The following is a 17082-nucleotide window of genomic DNA, read 5'->3' as shown; positions in this document are numbered from 1 at the left end:
AAACTATGTTGAATAAGAGTGGCGAGAGTGGACATCCTTGTCTTGTTCCTGATCCTAGTGGAAATGCTTTCAGTTTTCACCATTGAGTATGATGCTTGCTGTGGGTTTGTCATATATGGCCTTTATTATGTTGAGGTAGTTTCCCTCTATGCCCATTTTCCGGAGAGTTTTTATCATAAATGGGTGTTGAAATTTTTCAAAAGCTTTTTCTGCATCTATTGAGATGATCACATGGTTTTTATCCCTTAATTGGTTAATGTGGTGTATCACTTGATTAATTTGCGTATATTGAAGAATCCTTGTATCCCTGGGATAAATCTCACGTTATCATGGGGTATGATCCTTTTAATGTGCTGATGGATTCTGTTTGCTAGCATTTTGTTCAGGATTTTTTCACCTATGTTCATCAGTGATATTGGCCTGTAGTCTTCTTTTATTGTGATATATTTTTCTGGTTTTGGTGTCAGGGTGATGGTGGCTTCGTAGAATGAATTTGGGAGTGTTTCTCCCTCTGCAATTTTTTGGAAGATTTTGCGAAGGATCTGTGTTAGCTCTTCTCTAAATGTTTGATAGAATTGGCCTGTGAAGCCATCTGGTCCTGGCCTTCTGTTTGTTGGATGATTTTAAATTACAATTTCAATTTCATCACTTGTGATAGGTCTGTTTATATTTTCTAATTCTTCCTGGTTCAGTCTTGGAAAATTGTACCTTTCCAAGAATTTGTCCATTTCTTTGTGGTTTCCCATTTTATTGGCATATCGTTATTTGTAGTAGTCTTTTTTTTTTTTTTTTTTTTTTTTTTTTGCGGTACGCGGGCCTCTCACTCTTGTGGCCTCTCCCGCTGCAGAGCACAGGCTCTGGACGTGCAGGCTCAGCAGCCATGGCTCATGGGCCTAGCCGCTCCACGGCATGTGGGATCTTCCCTCCCGGACCGGGGCATGAACCCATGTCCCCTGAATCGGTAGGAGGACTCTCAACCACTGCGCCACCAGGGAAGCCCTGTAGTAGTCTCTTATAATGCTTTATATTTCTGCAGTGTCAGTTGTGATTTCTCCTTTTTCATTTCCAATTTTATTGATTTGTGTCCTCTTCCTTTTTTTCTTGATCAGTCTGGCTAATGGTTTATCAATTTTGTTTATCTTCTCAAAGAACCAGCTTTTAGTTTTATTGATCTTTGCTATTGTTTTCTTTGTTTCTATTTCCTTATTTCTGCTCTGATCTTTATGATTTCTTTCCTTCTGCTAACTTAGGGTTTTGTTTGTTCTTCTTTCTGTAGTTCCTTTAGGCATAAGGTTAGATTTAGTTGAGATTTTTCTTGTTTCTTGAGGTAGGCTTGTATAGCTATAAACTTCCCACTTAGAACTGCTTTTGCTGCATCCCATAGGTTTTGGATCGTGTTTTCATTGTCATTTGTCTCTAGGTATTTTTTGATTTCCTCTTTGATTTCTTCAGTGACCTCTTGGTTACTTAGTAACATATTGTTTAGCCTCCATGTGTTTGTGTTTTTTGTTTTTTTTCCTGAAATTGCTTTCCAATCTCATAGCATTGTGGTCAGAAAAGATGCTTGACATGATTTCAATTTTCTTAAATTTTCCAAGGCTTGATTTGTGACCCAAGATGTGATCTGTCCTGGAGAATGCTCCATGTGCACTTGAGAAGAGAGTGTATTCTACCACTCTTGGGTGGAATGTTCTATAAATATCAATTAGACCTATCTGGTCTCTTGTGTCATTTAAAGCTTGTGTTTCCTTATTTATTTTCTGTTTGGATGATCTGTCCATTGGTGTAAATGGGGTGTTAAAGTCCCCTACTATTATTGTGTTACTGTCAATTTCCCCTTTTATGGCTGTTAGCATTTGCCTTATGTGCTGAGGTGCTCCTATGTTGGGTGCATAAATATTTATAATTGTTACATCTTCTTGGATTGATCCTTTGATCATTATGTAGTGTCCCTCCTTATCTATTGTAACAGTCTTTATTTTAAAGTCTATTTTATCTGATACAAGTATTGCTACTCCAGCTTTTGATTTCCATTTGCATGGAATATCTTATTCCATCCCTTCACTTTCAGTCTGTATGTGTCCCTGAAGTGGTCTGACGTGGGTCTCTTGTAGACAGCATACAGATGGGTCTTGTTTTCGTATCCATTCAGCCAGTCTGTGTCTTTTTGTTGAGGCATTTAATCCATTTACATTCAAGGTTATTATTGATATGTATGTTCCTATTACCATTTTCTTAATTGTTTGGGGTTTGTTTTTGTGGGTCTTTTTCTTGTCTTGTGTTTCCCGCTTAAAGAAGTTTCTTTAGCATTTGTTGTAAAGCTGGTTTGGTGGTGCTGAGTTCTCTTAGCTGTTGCTTGTCTGAAAACCTTTTGACTTCCCCATCGAATCTGAATGAGATCCTTGCTGCGTAATCTTGGTTGTAGGTTTTTCTCTTTCATCACTTTAAGTGCATCCTGCTACTGGCCTGCAGAGTTTCCACTGAAAAATCAGCTGATAACCTTATGGGGATTCCTTTGTATGTTTGTTTTTTCCCTTGCTGTTTTTAATATTTCTTCTTTTAATTTTTGTTAGTTTGATTAATATGTGTCTTGGTGTGTTTTTCCTAGGGTTTATCCTGTGCTTCCTGGACTTGGGTGACTATTTCCTTTCCCAGGTTAGGGAAGTTTTCAACTATAATCTCTTCAAGTGTTTTCTCAGACTCTTTCTTTTCCTCTTCTTCTTCTAGGAGCCCCTATAATTCGAATGTTGGTGCATTTTGTGTTTTCCCAGAAGTCTCTGAGATTGTCTTCAATTCTTTTCATTCCTTTTTTCTTTATTCTGCTCCTCAGCCATTATTTCCACTATTTTGTTTTCCAGGTCACTTATTCGTTCTTCTGCCTCAGTTATTTTGTTATTGATTCCTTGTAGTGTATTTTTCGTTTCAGTTATTACGTTGTTCATCTCTGTTTATTTGTTCTTTAGTTCTTCTAGATCTTTGTTAAACATTTCTTGTATTTTCTCAATCCGTGCCTCCATTCTATTTCCGAGATTCTGGATCATCTTTACTATCATTACTCTGAATTATTTTTCAGGTAGATTGCCTATTTCCTTTTCATTTATTTGGTCTTGTAGGTTTTTGCCTTGCTCCTTTATCTGTGACATATTTTTTTGCCATCTCATTTTTTTTTTTATGAGTGGGATTGTGTTCCTCTCTTACTGGTTGTTTGGCCTGAGGCTTCTAACACTGGGCTTTGTAGACTACTGTGTAGAGCTGGGTCTTGGTGCTGAGATGAGGAACTCTGTAGGACCTCACTCTGATGAATATTCCCTGGGGTCTGAGGTTGTCAGTCCAGTGGTTCGGACTCAGAGCTCCCACTGCAGGAGCTTTGGCCCACCCGTGGGCTCATGAACCGAGATCCTGTAAGCTGCCTGGGGTGGCCAAAAAAACCCCACAATAACAAGTAAAAAAATTAGACTAGGAAACTAACAGATATGTTAGGAATAGAAAAATAAAAGTATAGATGAATCAACAACCAGAAGGTACAACAGTACCACAATAGTGAAAAAGAGGAGGAGGGGAAAAAAAAAGCTGGAAAAGGCCTTGGCTGTGGAGGGCAGGATCTAAGCAAGGTTGAGCTTTGGGTGGTGGGCAGGGCCAATGCTCAGGACCACTGACAGGGCTGGAAAAGGCCCTGGGGGCTGTGTGGGGGGGTGGAGCTTAGGCTCAAGGAACAGAAGGGGCCCAGGCGTGCTCCCTACCCCTGCTCTCAGAGGGCAGGGGACCTCACCTGGGAGCCCAGCAGGCTTTCTGGGCTCAAACGCCCTCTGCTCCTCTCCCGCTCCTCCCAGAGGGCCCCTCCCACCTGCCTCTCCTGATCTCCCCAGCCTCCCTCCTATGCCCCTAAGGACCCACGTGGCCTGGAGCGGGGTTTGGAGGGCAGGGGGTTGGCCTGGGAGCTCAGCATGCTCCCTGTGCCCGAGTGGGTGGGGCAATTGCCCTCCACTCCTCCGGTCTGGGGTGGCCCCTCCTGCCTGCCTCTCCTGATCTCCCCGGCCTCAGGGTCACTGATCCTGTCTGGCCTCTACTTCACCTCCTCCCCTCAGTCCCCCTACATCCTGCCGGTTCACTTTGGGGTTCCTCCCGTCTCCTTGGGTGTCAGAGTCCCCTACCAGCGGCCAGTAGGTGCCATAGTTGTGGGGAAACGCTAACTCTGCATCTTCCCATGCTGCCATCTTGACTCTGCCTCCATGTTTATTTATTAATAGAAAATATCCATGCAAGAGAAATTATACATGAGTTTATACTTAAAAGAATAGATTTTCTTCTAGTGTCAAACTATAAGTTGGTAATGGATATAGCTAAGGAATTTAACTTGGGATCTTTAACTCCAAAGTAAATGTTAATTTTCAAATAAGTCATGAAAATTACCTAAATTTTAAATTGAAATTTAGATTTAAAATTTAAATATGCTGGGTTATGAAATGTAAACTTCACAAGTCACATGTTTATGCTTGTTATCTACTATACGTATACCCATTTGTAGCATCAAATATTTTCAATAGCTTACCAGTTTTTGTATATAATAATATCAGTATGTCTATTTAATCACCCTGAAGCACATGAAGGTGATTCTCATTTACCCAGAGACTGCTCATTATTCTGTGTACTTCTGAATACAATTTCACTACCCATGCAGAAACCAATGCAAGAAGTGTAGAAGGCATTACACTTGTGATGGGAATAACAGATAAATTTCTAATTTTAGGTTGTAAAAACAATGTCTGAAATATTTACTGGGCATTAGGTCAATTTTTAAGAATGGAAGAGGTGTGAAAAAATGTAAGGGAATGTCTTAAAAAGTTAATCCAAAGGAATGTCTAAAACACATTAGCATCTCAGAATAAATCTCGACCAATAAACCTCGACCTAGGTAGTCCAACAAATCTTTCAGAGTTTAATAGCAAAGATATTAGGTAGGCTGTTTATATCTTGCTTTGGGAAAACACTTATGGAACACAGAAAGATTGTTCATATTTTGGAAGAGGCAACAGAGTGTGTAAGATCACAGGTGCTATCACAGGTCCACTAGAGGTACTGTCATTCTTTTCTTTTATAATGAAGTAAACGTATATGCTAACTGAACGCTTCAGTGATTATTCTGCAACTAACCCACTCAGAAAGGCAAGAATACTCTTTACTTAGATGCTTTAGATGTCAAGAGAAATTAAAAGGGCACTTCTGCTGTTAAAAAAAAAAAAAAGTCCTTCCTGTTGCCACTTCTTGGCTCTGTACGTCTGAATTTATTTTAGATTCTAAAAATTAAAATTTTCATCATAGCTATGCTCATCCAAATCTATGCCACCATCAACAAAATAAGCAAAACTTTTTACTTTTTTAAAGCCTAGTTGTCAGCTGAACATTGCCTTTTCTGATTTTTTTTTAACCATCTCAGACTTAGAGCACTACTGGTCTACCTCCATGACTTTAAATATGACTTACGTGACCTGTGTTTCAGGACAGAATTGTGTTTCCTCTTCTTTGGAACCTTGCTTCTCATGACCTGGGGGCTTGTTACAAGAACAGAAACTTAGGCCCCATCCCAGATGGGCAGAATCAGAATCTGCATTTTAAAAAGATCCCCAGGTGAATCACATGCACAATAAGGTCCAAGAAACACTGCTCTAAAGGACTGCAGATGCTTGCCTGTGCATTAATTTTCATAAAGAATTCCCTTTCTTTTACTCAGGGAAAACTTCCACTTTCAAAAGTAAATTTTCCCTTAAAAATATCAGTTTATAAAGGAAACAGTTACAGTTCTTTTTATATATTACAACTTCCAGATGCATCAGATTTTGGAGTGAGAAAAGGCCATTTTGAGTCATTGGTTTTCAAAGCTTTGTCCTCCTACCAAGAGCGTTACCATCGCCTGAGAACTTGATTCCGATTCTGTGTTTTGACATGCAATCTGTGTTCTTAAAAGCTGTCCAGATGATTATAGCGCACACTCAAATTTGAGACTGTTTCGCAAACTTTAATGTTCATAGAGTCTCCTGGGAAGTTTGTCAAACAGTGGGTTCCCGGATCCCTGGCTAGATCTATTGGATCAGAATCTCTGAACAGTGAAACCAGGAAATATGCATCTTAAATTAGACCCCATGTAATTCTGATGCACGTAATGAGGGAACTGCCTTAAATACCAAGATTTAGAGCAGTGGTTCTTAGACTCTGCTGCACATGAGAGTCATTTGGAAAACTGAGTCCTGAGGCCAAGGTCACACTCCACACCAATTAAGTCAGAAATTCTGGAGGTGGGACCCAGGCAAGAGAACTATTTTATACAAATGATTTTAATGTGCCCCCAAGTTTGAGAAACAGAGCTCTTAGAAAGCATTAGGAAAGAATGATTGATAGCAGGTGGCAGTGGAGCGTGGTGAAAAGGGCAAGTTACTACGTCTGTCTAAGTATCTTTTTTTTTCTTTTTGGCTGTATAGTGGGGAACTACCTAAAGATTAAAAAATGAATGCAAAGACCCTTGTAGTTCCCATTCCTTTTATTAAGTGCATCCATTATGGTGACCTTCCTTTGGCTTATATGCAAGACAACTTCTTTCCAGGCTTGAGGGGAAAGAAAAAAAAATCAGCACTTGTAAGTTGTCCTACAACAAACACTCTTCCTACTTATGGTATGTTTTCTTGAAGGTAAAAAATGACTTGAGGCTGTTTGACTTGCTTAGCAGTTATGCTATGAAAGGTCATCCACACTTTTCTCTCTCGTTTCACCCACCTGCTTAGCTCATGTTGCCAAAAACACTAGGAAGAAAAACATGTACGGAGATTTCCACCTATGGGTGTTTTTGATTGCGTTTTTAGCAGTTACTCAGTTTCCACTGGTCTTTTTGAAAAACTAGATTTAGTTTTACCAGGAAAGATCTGCCACCTGATGGTTCCATGTGGTAATAGCAGGCTGTGCAGTGGCTTCAGAGAGAAAAATGGTCTTCACGCAGTTCAATATAATGCAGAGACGAGAGTCACGGTACAGCTGCCCGCAGAGACAGATGCTTTGGTAAGCTTCTAATGTGCCTTACCTTGGCATTTGCTCTCTTTATAAAAAAAAGTAAAACTCATTTTCTAACCAAATAACTGATTACTAATATCTCTTTAAAAAGGAAAACCTGGTGTCTTTTCTGAGCAAGTAAATTTGTATGAAAGTTGTTCTTTACTGACGTATATCACAAAATGATCATTTGATGTGTGAAGTGGTCAAGACAGTCATGGGTCTAGGAAACTGGTATTTCTAATATTCTCGTCACCATTAAAATTCTTTTTAATTGAAATGCAAAGGAGATTCATTTGAAGTCCATCTAAGACATACTGCTTGTCTGCACTAAATCATATCTGTTCAGCTAATTTCATCTTTCAGAATAGCTTAAAAGACAGTGATTTTAATTCCATTGCAACAGTTTAAGAAAATGTCCATAAAGCTAATCCTGTGTAAATAAGTCTCCCACCCCTTGGTAATACCTGCATACTCAATCAGTCTCTTCTTTCCTCAGAATGGGCAGCCGCATCCAAGTCTACCCAAATGGATCCCTGTTTATTGGATCAGTAACAGAAAAAGACGGTGGAGACTACTTGTGTGTGGCGAGAAACAAGATGGGGGACGATCTGACCCTGATGCACGTCAGCCTAAGACGGAAACCTGCCAAAATTGACCACAAGCAACATTTTAAAAAGCAAGTGTTTCACGGGAAAGACTTCCAAGTCGATTGCATGGCTTCCGGCTCACCAGTGCCCGAGATATCCTGGAGTCTGCCTGATGGGACGATGATAAATAATGCCATGCAGGCTGACGACAGTGGCCACAGCACCAGGAGGTTCACCCTCTTCGACAACGGAACCTTATACTTCAACAGAGTTGGGATGGCAGAGGAAGGCGATTACACTTGCCATGCCCAGAACACTCTAGGGAAGGATGAAATGAAAGTCCACCTAACAGTCATAACAGCCACCCCACGGATCCGGCAGGGTTACAAGACCAGCACGAGAGTCAAGGCTGGAGACACAGCCGTCCTTGACTGTGAGGTCACTGGGGAACCCAAGCCAAAAATATTTTGGTTGCTGCCTTCCAATGACATGATTTCATTCTCTAAGGACAGGTACACATTTCATGCCAATGGGTCTTTGTCCATCAACAGAGTGAAACTGCTCGATTCTGGAGAGTACGTATGTGTGGCACGAAATCCCAGTGGGGATGACACCAAAATGTACAAACTGGACGTTGTCTCCAAACCTCCGTTAATCAATGGTCGGTATACAGATAAAACCATCATTAAAGCCACAGCAGTGAGGCATTCCAAAAAACACTTTGACTGCAGAGCCAAAGGGACACCATCTCCTCAAATCATGTGGATCATGCCAGACAATATTTTCCTCACAGTTCCATACTATGGAAGCAGAATCACAGTCCATAAAAATGGAACCTTGGAAATTAGGAATGTGAGGCTTTCAGATACAGCCAGTTTTACCTGTGTGGCTCGGAATGAAGGAGGAGAGAGCGTGCTGGTGATACAGTTAGAAGTACTGGAAATGCTGAGAAGACCGACATTCAGAAATCCACATAATGAAAAAATCGTTGCCCAGCTTGGAAAGTCCACAGCATTGAATTGCTCTGTTGATGGAAACCCACCACCTGAAATAATCTGGATTTTACCAAATGGCACACAATTTCCCAATGGACCAAAAAATTCTCAGTATCTAATAGCAAGTAACGGCTCCTTTATCATTTCTAAAATGACTCGGGACGACGCAGGAAAATATCGGTGTGCAGCAAGAAATAAAGTTGGCTATATTGAGAAATTAATTGTATTAGAAATTGGCCAAAAGCCAGTGATTGTCACTTATGCACGAGGAACAGTTTACAGTATCAGTGGAGACACTCTATCGTTGCACTGTGTCTCTGATGGAAGCCCTAAGCCACGTATCAAATGGACTGTGCCAAGTGGTTATGTAATAGACAGGCCTCAGATCAATGGAAAATACATACTGCATGAAAACGGCACCTTGGTCATCAAAGAGGCAACAGCTTATGACAGAGGAAGCTATGTTTGTAAGGCTCAAAACAGTATTGGCCACGCACTGATTACTGTTCCAGTAATGGTTGTGGCCTACCCTCCCCGAATTACAAATCGCCTACCCAGGAACGTCCTCACAAGGACAGGCGTGGCTGTTCAGCTCCGCTGTGTGGCCCTGGGAGTCCCCGAGCCAGAAATCACATGGGAGATGCCTGACCACTCCCTGCTCTCAGGGGCACACAAAGGGAGGACACGTGGAATTCAACATTTTCACCCACAAGGTACCCTAGTCATTCAGAATCCTCAAACCTCAGATTCTGGGATATACAGATGCACAGCAAAGAATCCACTTGGAAGTGATTACGCAACAACTTACATCCAGGTAATCTGACAGAAAATAAAACTACCTGAACAAAGTCAACATCTGGACAGAATTTACTTTTTGGAAGAAGTTTAATCAAAGGCAGCCATAGGCATGTAAATGAACTTGAATACACTTACAATATTAAATTTATAATAGACATGCAAAAAAAGGACTTGTAAATAAATGCATTATGAACTGATACTGACTTTTTTATAATGGATCTCAAAACAAACTTTTAACTTAAGGCACTTTTATTTTGCCAACAAATAACAATGAACATTAAGAGAAAACGATCGACCATAAAATAACAAGTGGCTAATGTACCTGAATTCTTCATTAAAGAATGGACTTTTTTTTTTTCTTTCATTACCATTTGCCTAGTGTCCACCTTCTATTAATGTTACAAGCATGGCGCTGAGGACAGACACAATGGAAAAGGTGATTAAATTTGTGGTCGATGTAAATTTGCCATCCTGATGTATAAATACTGTAGTCAGTTTATAAATATTTTACTAAAACCCACAGAAAATAAGCGCTGAACTGTTTTATGATTCACCATTTTGTGCACATTGAAAAATTTCATTGATGGGGAATACAAAAAAAAGTTTTAATAACTGCATTTAAAAATAAATGCAGGCTGAATCTCCACTTGTAAGAAAGCAACTTAACACCTGCACATCATAAAATGTGAAAAGGGGGTTGATTACATCTATCCCAAATAAAGCCATTAAAAAGTTTTTAAAACACACAAACTTCTTTATAACTTCAAAATCTAGCTCAGGCACCCCTGGTTTGGAACTGTTTGTTTATAAGGAAAAATTTTCTTAGGAGGAATCATTGCTCTATGAGCATTTATTCTATAAGGTGATAATCCTTTGTGACAGGGAAATGTTTGGGAAAATCTAGACCGAATACATATAATGGCGTTTCACTGTAGTTAAAATTTGATCAACCCTATACAAAATGTTGCTTTTTGTAACTCACTGAATTTATTTATATTACATGCTTAATTCAACCTGAATTAATTTAAGGGACAGTAGGATTCAGCTTTTCTAACTCTAGAGGCTAGGATTTTCCAGTGTAATTTCTCCAGCATCTATTCAAATATTTGCCTATTATTTAAGAAGACTTATAGGAGACTTAATAAATGAAAAAGAAGAAAATGCCATAGGTCTTGCTCAGATATCAGCACACAAAACTGAGAACGACATTTTTCCCTGTCAATCAGTTGAGAAAGATGGGGGGACTCACTTCTTTCTGTTTTCATCACACCAACTTTCAGCTTGCCCCACCTAAAGAGGTGACCTGATTCCTACGTTCTTTGATGTTGGTATCCTGTGGCCACAAGCGGTCAAGGGATACTCGTTCTAACAGTGATCTCATTCTACTTCCGGACCAAGAGGAATAAAAAGAAGAGGGCAAATGTAACCCTATTAGGAAGAAGTCTACTATGTAAACAGGTATATCTAAGGCCTTCTTATGTCCAACTCCATTCTATTTCAAAGTCTTTAAGGGGAACTGGGGTCTCCACCTTATCCTAAGATAATTTCCTCTTTCTCTCACCAAGCAAATTACCAGGTTCTGCCAAAGGATAGGGCTTTCCTTTGTGATCATTTCAAGACAAATCAATGCATATTCTAAAAAAGAAAAAGAAAACTCTCAGTAGAGAGGATTACATGGGAGGAAATATGATAAGAATAGATTGAAAATTCCAGTTTTTCTCTGTATAGGACACAGGGGAAAACCAGTTCTAGGTTTTTCCTCAACTCTCTGTAGAATCGTCGAATTATAGGGCCTTACCATATCTTAGCTTTCTCACCCGAAAAAAAAAGGAGACAACAACAACAAAAAGCTATGTCCCACAGCTTTCAAGTGCAAAATGATTAATAAATTAATGTCACTAACTTCTGCAAAATATAAAGTGCATACAAATGCTATGCAATTACAACACACATTCTTGAAATAGTCTTACTTCTGTTTGCAATATTGAGCTACAAATATATATGGTTCAAACTGAAAAGTGGCATTTTTAAACACCAGTGATTCTTGAGAAGTAAAACAACAATCAGGACAGAGCATGACTGGTACTCACTAGGCACGACATTCACATTTCAGTTGTTTTGTCAAGGCAGTCATTATATGACAGATTACTCTGAAGAAAAAAATAACTTCATGAACTCTAAGTATGACTCTCAAGAGGGAAAAAAGCAAAAAACAAAAAAAACCCTGATATACAAAACCAGCTGAAATGTCAAGATTCATCTTCTGAAAGCAGATAGAACATGTTAATTTAGTGAAAAGAATGGTCTTTAATGTTTTGGCAAAGTCTTTTCCAGCCCAGAGTAAACATGAAATGAGCAGGCTGGAGCGAAATCGTTTCACAGTGTACAAAGCAGTTCACATGGATGCTGCCACAGCAAAGTAAGCGGACATGTATTTGAGGTCATTTGCATGAGTCAAACTTTGCAATGAGTAACTCACCTGGGAAGATATAAATTATTTATATAATGATTTGCAAAGGAAATGATCTACTAAATTTGTACCAGCTACATTTAAAAAAAGTAGTTCTACATGGTTTGCTCATTATAGACAAATCTATTCACAGTATGCTCGACTACATTACATGTAAATTCATATGGCAAAAGAAAATGAATTAACACAAAACATGGGAAAATATCCCCCACATGTTTTAAAATGCCCTGCAATTTTCACATTCAAAATTTTATGCATCTAAATCTAAAAAAATATTATATGGAATACTCTTAAGTTACACAAACTGATAATAATTTACTGTATTTTTTACTCTAATAGGAGCAAATTACCACATACTTGAACAAAGTTAAAATAGTTACTATTTCTTTATAATAAATTTGATGTATAATTTACTTTACTTGTGCTTTTTGCACCAATTTATAAATACAGTATATGCAATACACAACCAAGACAGACACCAACATTAATAGTTAAATTCAAAATAGCAAATACTTACCATACAAAATAAACAGCAAATACATCTCTTATGAAAACCAGAGCCCCCCTGGACTTGGGGGCCAGATTCTCTGGAAACCATGTCAAGTTTGAGCACTGTGGAATCTCAGGCCAGCTGCGAGATTTTTTTCTCAAGTTGGCATAAGGTTCAGGAGAACCAAAACTGGACAGAGTCATTTTTGCCAAATCTGGCAAATAATTGGAACAATTCCACTGTGGTTCGTTCCGGCCTTTAGAATTTACATGTTGTACCTTCACAAAGACTCTGGTCAATGATCTCGCCACTGAAAACAAATTTAGTAGTACAGCTACTTCTAACAGGCTTCCACGTACCTTAGGGTGGCTCTCACAGAAGCCTTGGTTTAAGTTCTTGGTCTAAGAAGTTTAAGTACTAAGCAACAATCTGTTTCAGCACCTTTTGACCACAACAAAAGCAAAGAAAAATCCTACATAAATAAGAACAAAGTTCATAAAGTGCTTAAGAAATTACAAACGTTTCAAATTAGAGCGATGCAAATAAATGTCCATTTCGCCACCAAAGGTGAATGCAGAATAAATGGGTCGCTTTCCTGTCAAGATCTGACATGCCTTTCAAATCAGTAGTTTGGTCCGGCACAGTGTGCAAAAAAACCCAAAAACAAAAACAAAAAACCCCCCAAAAAACAAAAATACCAAACTTCATCATTAAGGAATACATAAATATTTTAAATCCACCATAATCCATTCTCTCTATAACTACAAGATTCAATAAAAGCACCAATTTCAAAAGGTCTGCTACCAAACTCTTCCTGGCATAGGCCCACATGATCCACATTTTTAAACCTACTTTCAAACTGAATGAAACAAAACCAAACCACACCTTTTCCTTTACTTTTTGTTTAAACACCTTTGTATGAAATGTAGTGTAAAATATAGGAAAACGCCAAAGAAAGGAAAGAACAAAGGGACATTTCTAAAGATGACTAATGCATTAAATGTGATTTTCTATTTTTCAGTGCAAACAAAAAATTTCATGTCTTTGTCCTCTTCCAGACTCAGAAGTGTGAAGGGTGCCCGTAGGGAGTCACTCCTTGCTGTGGCTGGTTACCTAATGAGAAAAAGAAAATCCAATAAAATTGCAGATGCAAAATTATGCCACAGATCAATGGCACGTTCTTGTCACTGTTCCTCTATTCCTGAGGCTGGTACTGAAAGACTGACTGGTCAGGAAGTATAACACTAGCCCAGACACCTGTGTGGCCAAGGTCTTCATACCACTGCTCGATTCATTCTGCAGAGGGGCCACCTCTACATCAGAGTCCCACAGTGGCCAGCAAGAGGCCTTGGGATGAGGGTCATTGGCCCATCAAAAGTCTGTATCCCTGAACTAAGAAACATCTCAATACTAACATAAAGGACTGTAAGTATCATAAAACATGAAAAGTTCTGGAAACTTCATAAAAGCACATCAGAGATTCTACTTTAACACTGACGTTATAATAGGTGAGAGAGAAGTAGCTTGAAAGGGGCAATTTTCTGCCAATGGCCATGGATACATCAGAGAGAACCGCGCAAGAGTGTATGCGTGGGAGAGAGGCTATGTGTGTGACCCGAGTGTGTGCCTGTGCACATGTGTCTCTGTGCACACCTGGACAAATAAAGAACAGTGAGTAGGTTCAAAAAAAATGACACAGGCCTAGAAATAGCTACTGCTTGCACAACTCTGGTGGGTCTATTCAAATCCAAAGGCCCCATTCACATGGATTATGGCATAAATGCAGCCGGCTGGAGCTGTGCAGTGGGCAGCTCAGCTTAGCTGCCCTTATTCAACAAAGGAGGCCGGCATCACTGCTCATGTCAGGCATTAGAATATATGTTGTGGTTAAGAGGTGGGCTCTGGAAGGAGACAGTCTGAGTTTTAGTCCCAGCTGCCAGCCAAGTAACCTTGGGCAAATGGGAAAATGTCCCTGTTCTTTAGTTGTTTCCTCATCTGTAATACAGGAATAGCCATAATACCTCGTCGCATGAGGTGGCTTAGGAATCAAGTGAATTAATACATGTAAAGTCCTGGGTACAAGAAAGTGCTCCAGAAATGATGGCAAAAAAAAAAAAACAACAAAAACCCAAAAAAACAAAACAAAAAACTGCATTCTGTGAGCCCTTGGAAATAGGAACCAAGAGTATGCTCCCCAGATAGGTGCTACTCCATAAAAATCGTAGGTACATACCTCCAATCACTAGAAACAAAAATTAAAATATAACATGTTGTCTCTACCTTAAAATTATATTCTCTCTTTAGCCATGCAAAAACGTGAACTCTGGGGACTTCCCTGGTGGCGCAGTGATTAAGAATCCGCCTGCCAGTGCAGGGGACACAGGTTCGAGCCCCGGTCCGGGAAGATCCCACATGCCGTGGAGCAACTAAGCCCGTGCGCCACAACTACTGAAGCCTGCGCACCTAGAGCCCGTGCACCACAACGAAGAGTAGCCCCCGCTCGCCGCAGCTAGAGAAAGCCCGCATGCAGCAGTGAAGACCCAGTGCAGCCAAAAATAAAAAATAAAAAAAATAAAAAATGTGAACTCTGGAGCTGATGAAACACAGTGAAATTTTAACCACATGTGTGTTTAATAGACCACACCGATTGAACAGTTGTTGGAAAAGATTGACATGATTTAACTGAGGGAAATATTTTTAAAGGAAAAGAACAAGAACAACAACAGGCCTTGGCTGTGCCCTCGGACACACAGGGTATAAGAGAGGCGTTCCCTCTGCCCAGGGAAACACACGGACAGCAGCCAGGCAGGAAATTAAGACCAGAGCCAAGCCGCCCCGCCCTCTCCGTCATAAACTGACCCTTTTCCCTACAATATCCCACCAGAGCCACACCACTGCCTTCAGAACTCGTGGCTCATCACTCTGTACCTCAGAAGCACAGAATCGAGAAATTGCTAGTCTCCCTGCCCACTGTATGGATGAACAACTGCATGATCCAGATCATGGTGATAGAGCTGGCAGCAGAATTTAGGTCTCCTGACTTCCAGGCCAATATTCTTTGCATCACAGGGGCCTCGCTCCCATTTCTAAAAGAGTTGCCCATTCCGTGACTCCAGCACAGGGCGACTGGATTCATGGGAGCAGGCTGCTGGCACTGGGGTGAGGTCCGATGAAGTGGGTTGTCGGCATGCGCCCTAGAAAGGTAGCACACCAGCACGGCAGCAAGGTTAACTGGGGAGAAACACTGTCCTGCGATGCCGCCTGCCACGTTACAGGTCTGGCTTTCTCTTAGTTGCTATCAGGAAGGGCAGGGTGGTGCCGTGGTAAGAGCAGTCACGGCCCTAGTGACCAGGGGACAGGTCTGGTGCTGGCCTCTCCATATCTGAGTCTTGGGGGCAGTGTGGGGGGGGCACCTATCCTGTTCCATCGTACTCTGGAGGGTATCAGCCGAGTTGTTCTCTGGGACATCTAGCTTTATAAGAAAAGCACCTGCCGTTCCACAGGGACCCCGGCTGGAAAGAAACATTCCCAGATTCAAAGAGAAGCAACAGGAAAACATCCTGGCTGAACTCAAGGAAAAGACTGGGGCTCTTCCGGAAAAGAAGCATTCAAGCCAACACGAACAAAATGAGAATGGCCCGGACTTAAAACGAACCCGAAAACGGCACCAAGGAAGGCAGTGTGCATGCCGTTTCTGAGGAGCTGCCACCTGTGTTCTGCTCACTGGCTTGTGTTTCGCGTCCTGGGAGCCATCTGTTCCTGACGGAGGGTACTTACTGGAAAGCTGCTTCTGGAGCTGCCGCACCAGAGCGGCCGTCTGCTGCTGTTGCTGGGTCTGCTGCAAGCCTTGCCTGGGAAACTGCAATCCAGAGAAAGGAGGGAACTCAGCGCTCAGCACAGACGAGAGCAGAAGGTCTGCAGCACGCTTTGAAGCCCAGTGCGCGGACACTGACCTTCAGCCAACCCTGGTCGACACCTGGGCATTACATGAAAGTGCCCCATCCATTCCAAAACCCGTCTCCGGGCGGTGACCTAGCCTTTGCTGGGAGAGCCCTGAGGAAGGGGCCCAGCCGTGCCCAGTGGTTCACATATCCCTGTTATCCTTCACCAGTTGGCTAGTTAGTATCACCATGTTACACACCACTTGCACCAGCAAACTGGAAGCTGTCTGGTGGGAGGATTGGGTCAAGCCCCACAGGCTTGGCCTTGGGCGAATGGAGGCAAGAGCGTGGTGAGCGGCGCAGGGGCCTGGACTCATCTGGGGCTGTGCCCTCCTGCCTGATGGAGGATGAAGGTCGGGGGGGGGTGCGAGCCCAGGGAGGCGCAGAGGACCACACGTTAAGGCGGGGCTGCCTTCCAGGCTCGTACACGTGCTGGCATAATGTGAGGGCCCGAGGGCCCCGGTTCTAGCCATTAAGTTGATACAGGAAATCGAGGTGGTTACTCCAAAGAGGGGAAAATGAACCTGTTTGGCGGAAACGAAATTACCTTTGATTAAAATCACTCATAGCGCTGGTTCACTTTTTTCCTTGACCTTCACATTTCAGGCCGTCACTCTGTCCTTCCTTTTCTTCTTTCCTTTCTGTCCCTCCCCACCTTCTTTCCCCCTGGCTTATCACTGTCGTAGCAAAGGATGTGTTCTGATGCAAGGGTATCGTAATCAGATACACATCGGAATGAATTAACGTACCTCCATAGGCCCAT

General features: G+C 41.3%; 2 protein-coding genes across 2 annotated transcripts in view; one reads left to right on the top strand and one right to left on the bottom strand.

The window, feature by feature from the left end:
- Positions 1 to 10082, top strand: part of IGSF10 (immunoglobulin superfamily member 10) — a 39091-nt gene extending 29009 nt beyond the window's left edge. The window contains exon 7 of the mRNA XM_082625289.1: positions 7535 to 10082. Within this exon, the coding sequence (XP_082481415.1) occupies positions 7535 to 9443 (1909 nt within the window). The 3' untranslated portion in view covers positions 9444 to 10082. The remainder of the gene's footprint in view (positions 1 to 7534) is intronic.
- Positions 10083 to 13423: 3341 nt separating this feature from the next.
- The window catches only part of MED12L (mediator complex subunit 12L), a 321906-nt gene continuing 318247 nt past the window's right edge, over positions 13424 to 17082 (bottom strand). The window contains exons 44-45 of the mRNA XM_082625544.1: positions 16156 to 16237; positions 13424 to 13491 (exon numbers count right to left, since the gene is read on the bottom strand). Coding sequence (XP_082481670.1) covers positions 13439 to 13491; positions 16156 to 16237 — 135 coding nt within the window. The 3' untranslated portion in view covers positions 13424 to 13438. The remainder of the gene's footprint in view (positions 13492 to 16155; positions 16238 to 17082) is intronic.

Source organism: Mesoplodon mirus, assembly GCF_964341445.2.
Source record: "Mesoplodon mirus genome assembly, chromosome: 6".
Classification (NCBI taxonomy): domain Eukaryota; kingdom Metazoa; phylum Chordata; class Mammalia; order Artiodactyla; family Ziphiidae; genus Mesoplodon; species Mesoplodon mirus.
This window is presented reverse-complemented; position numbering and strand designations above follow the sequence as displayed.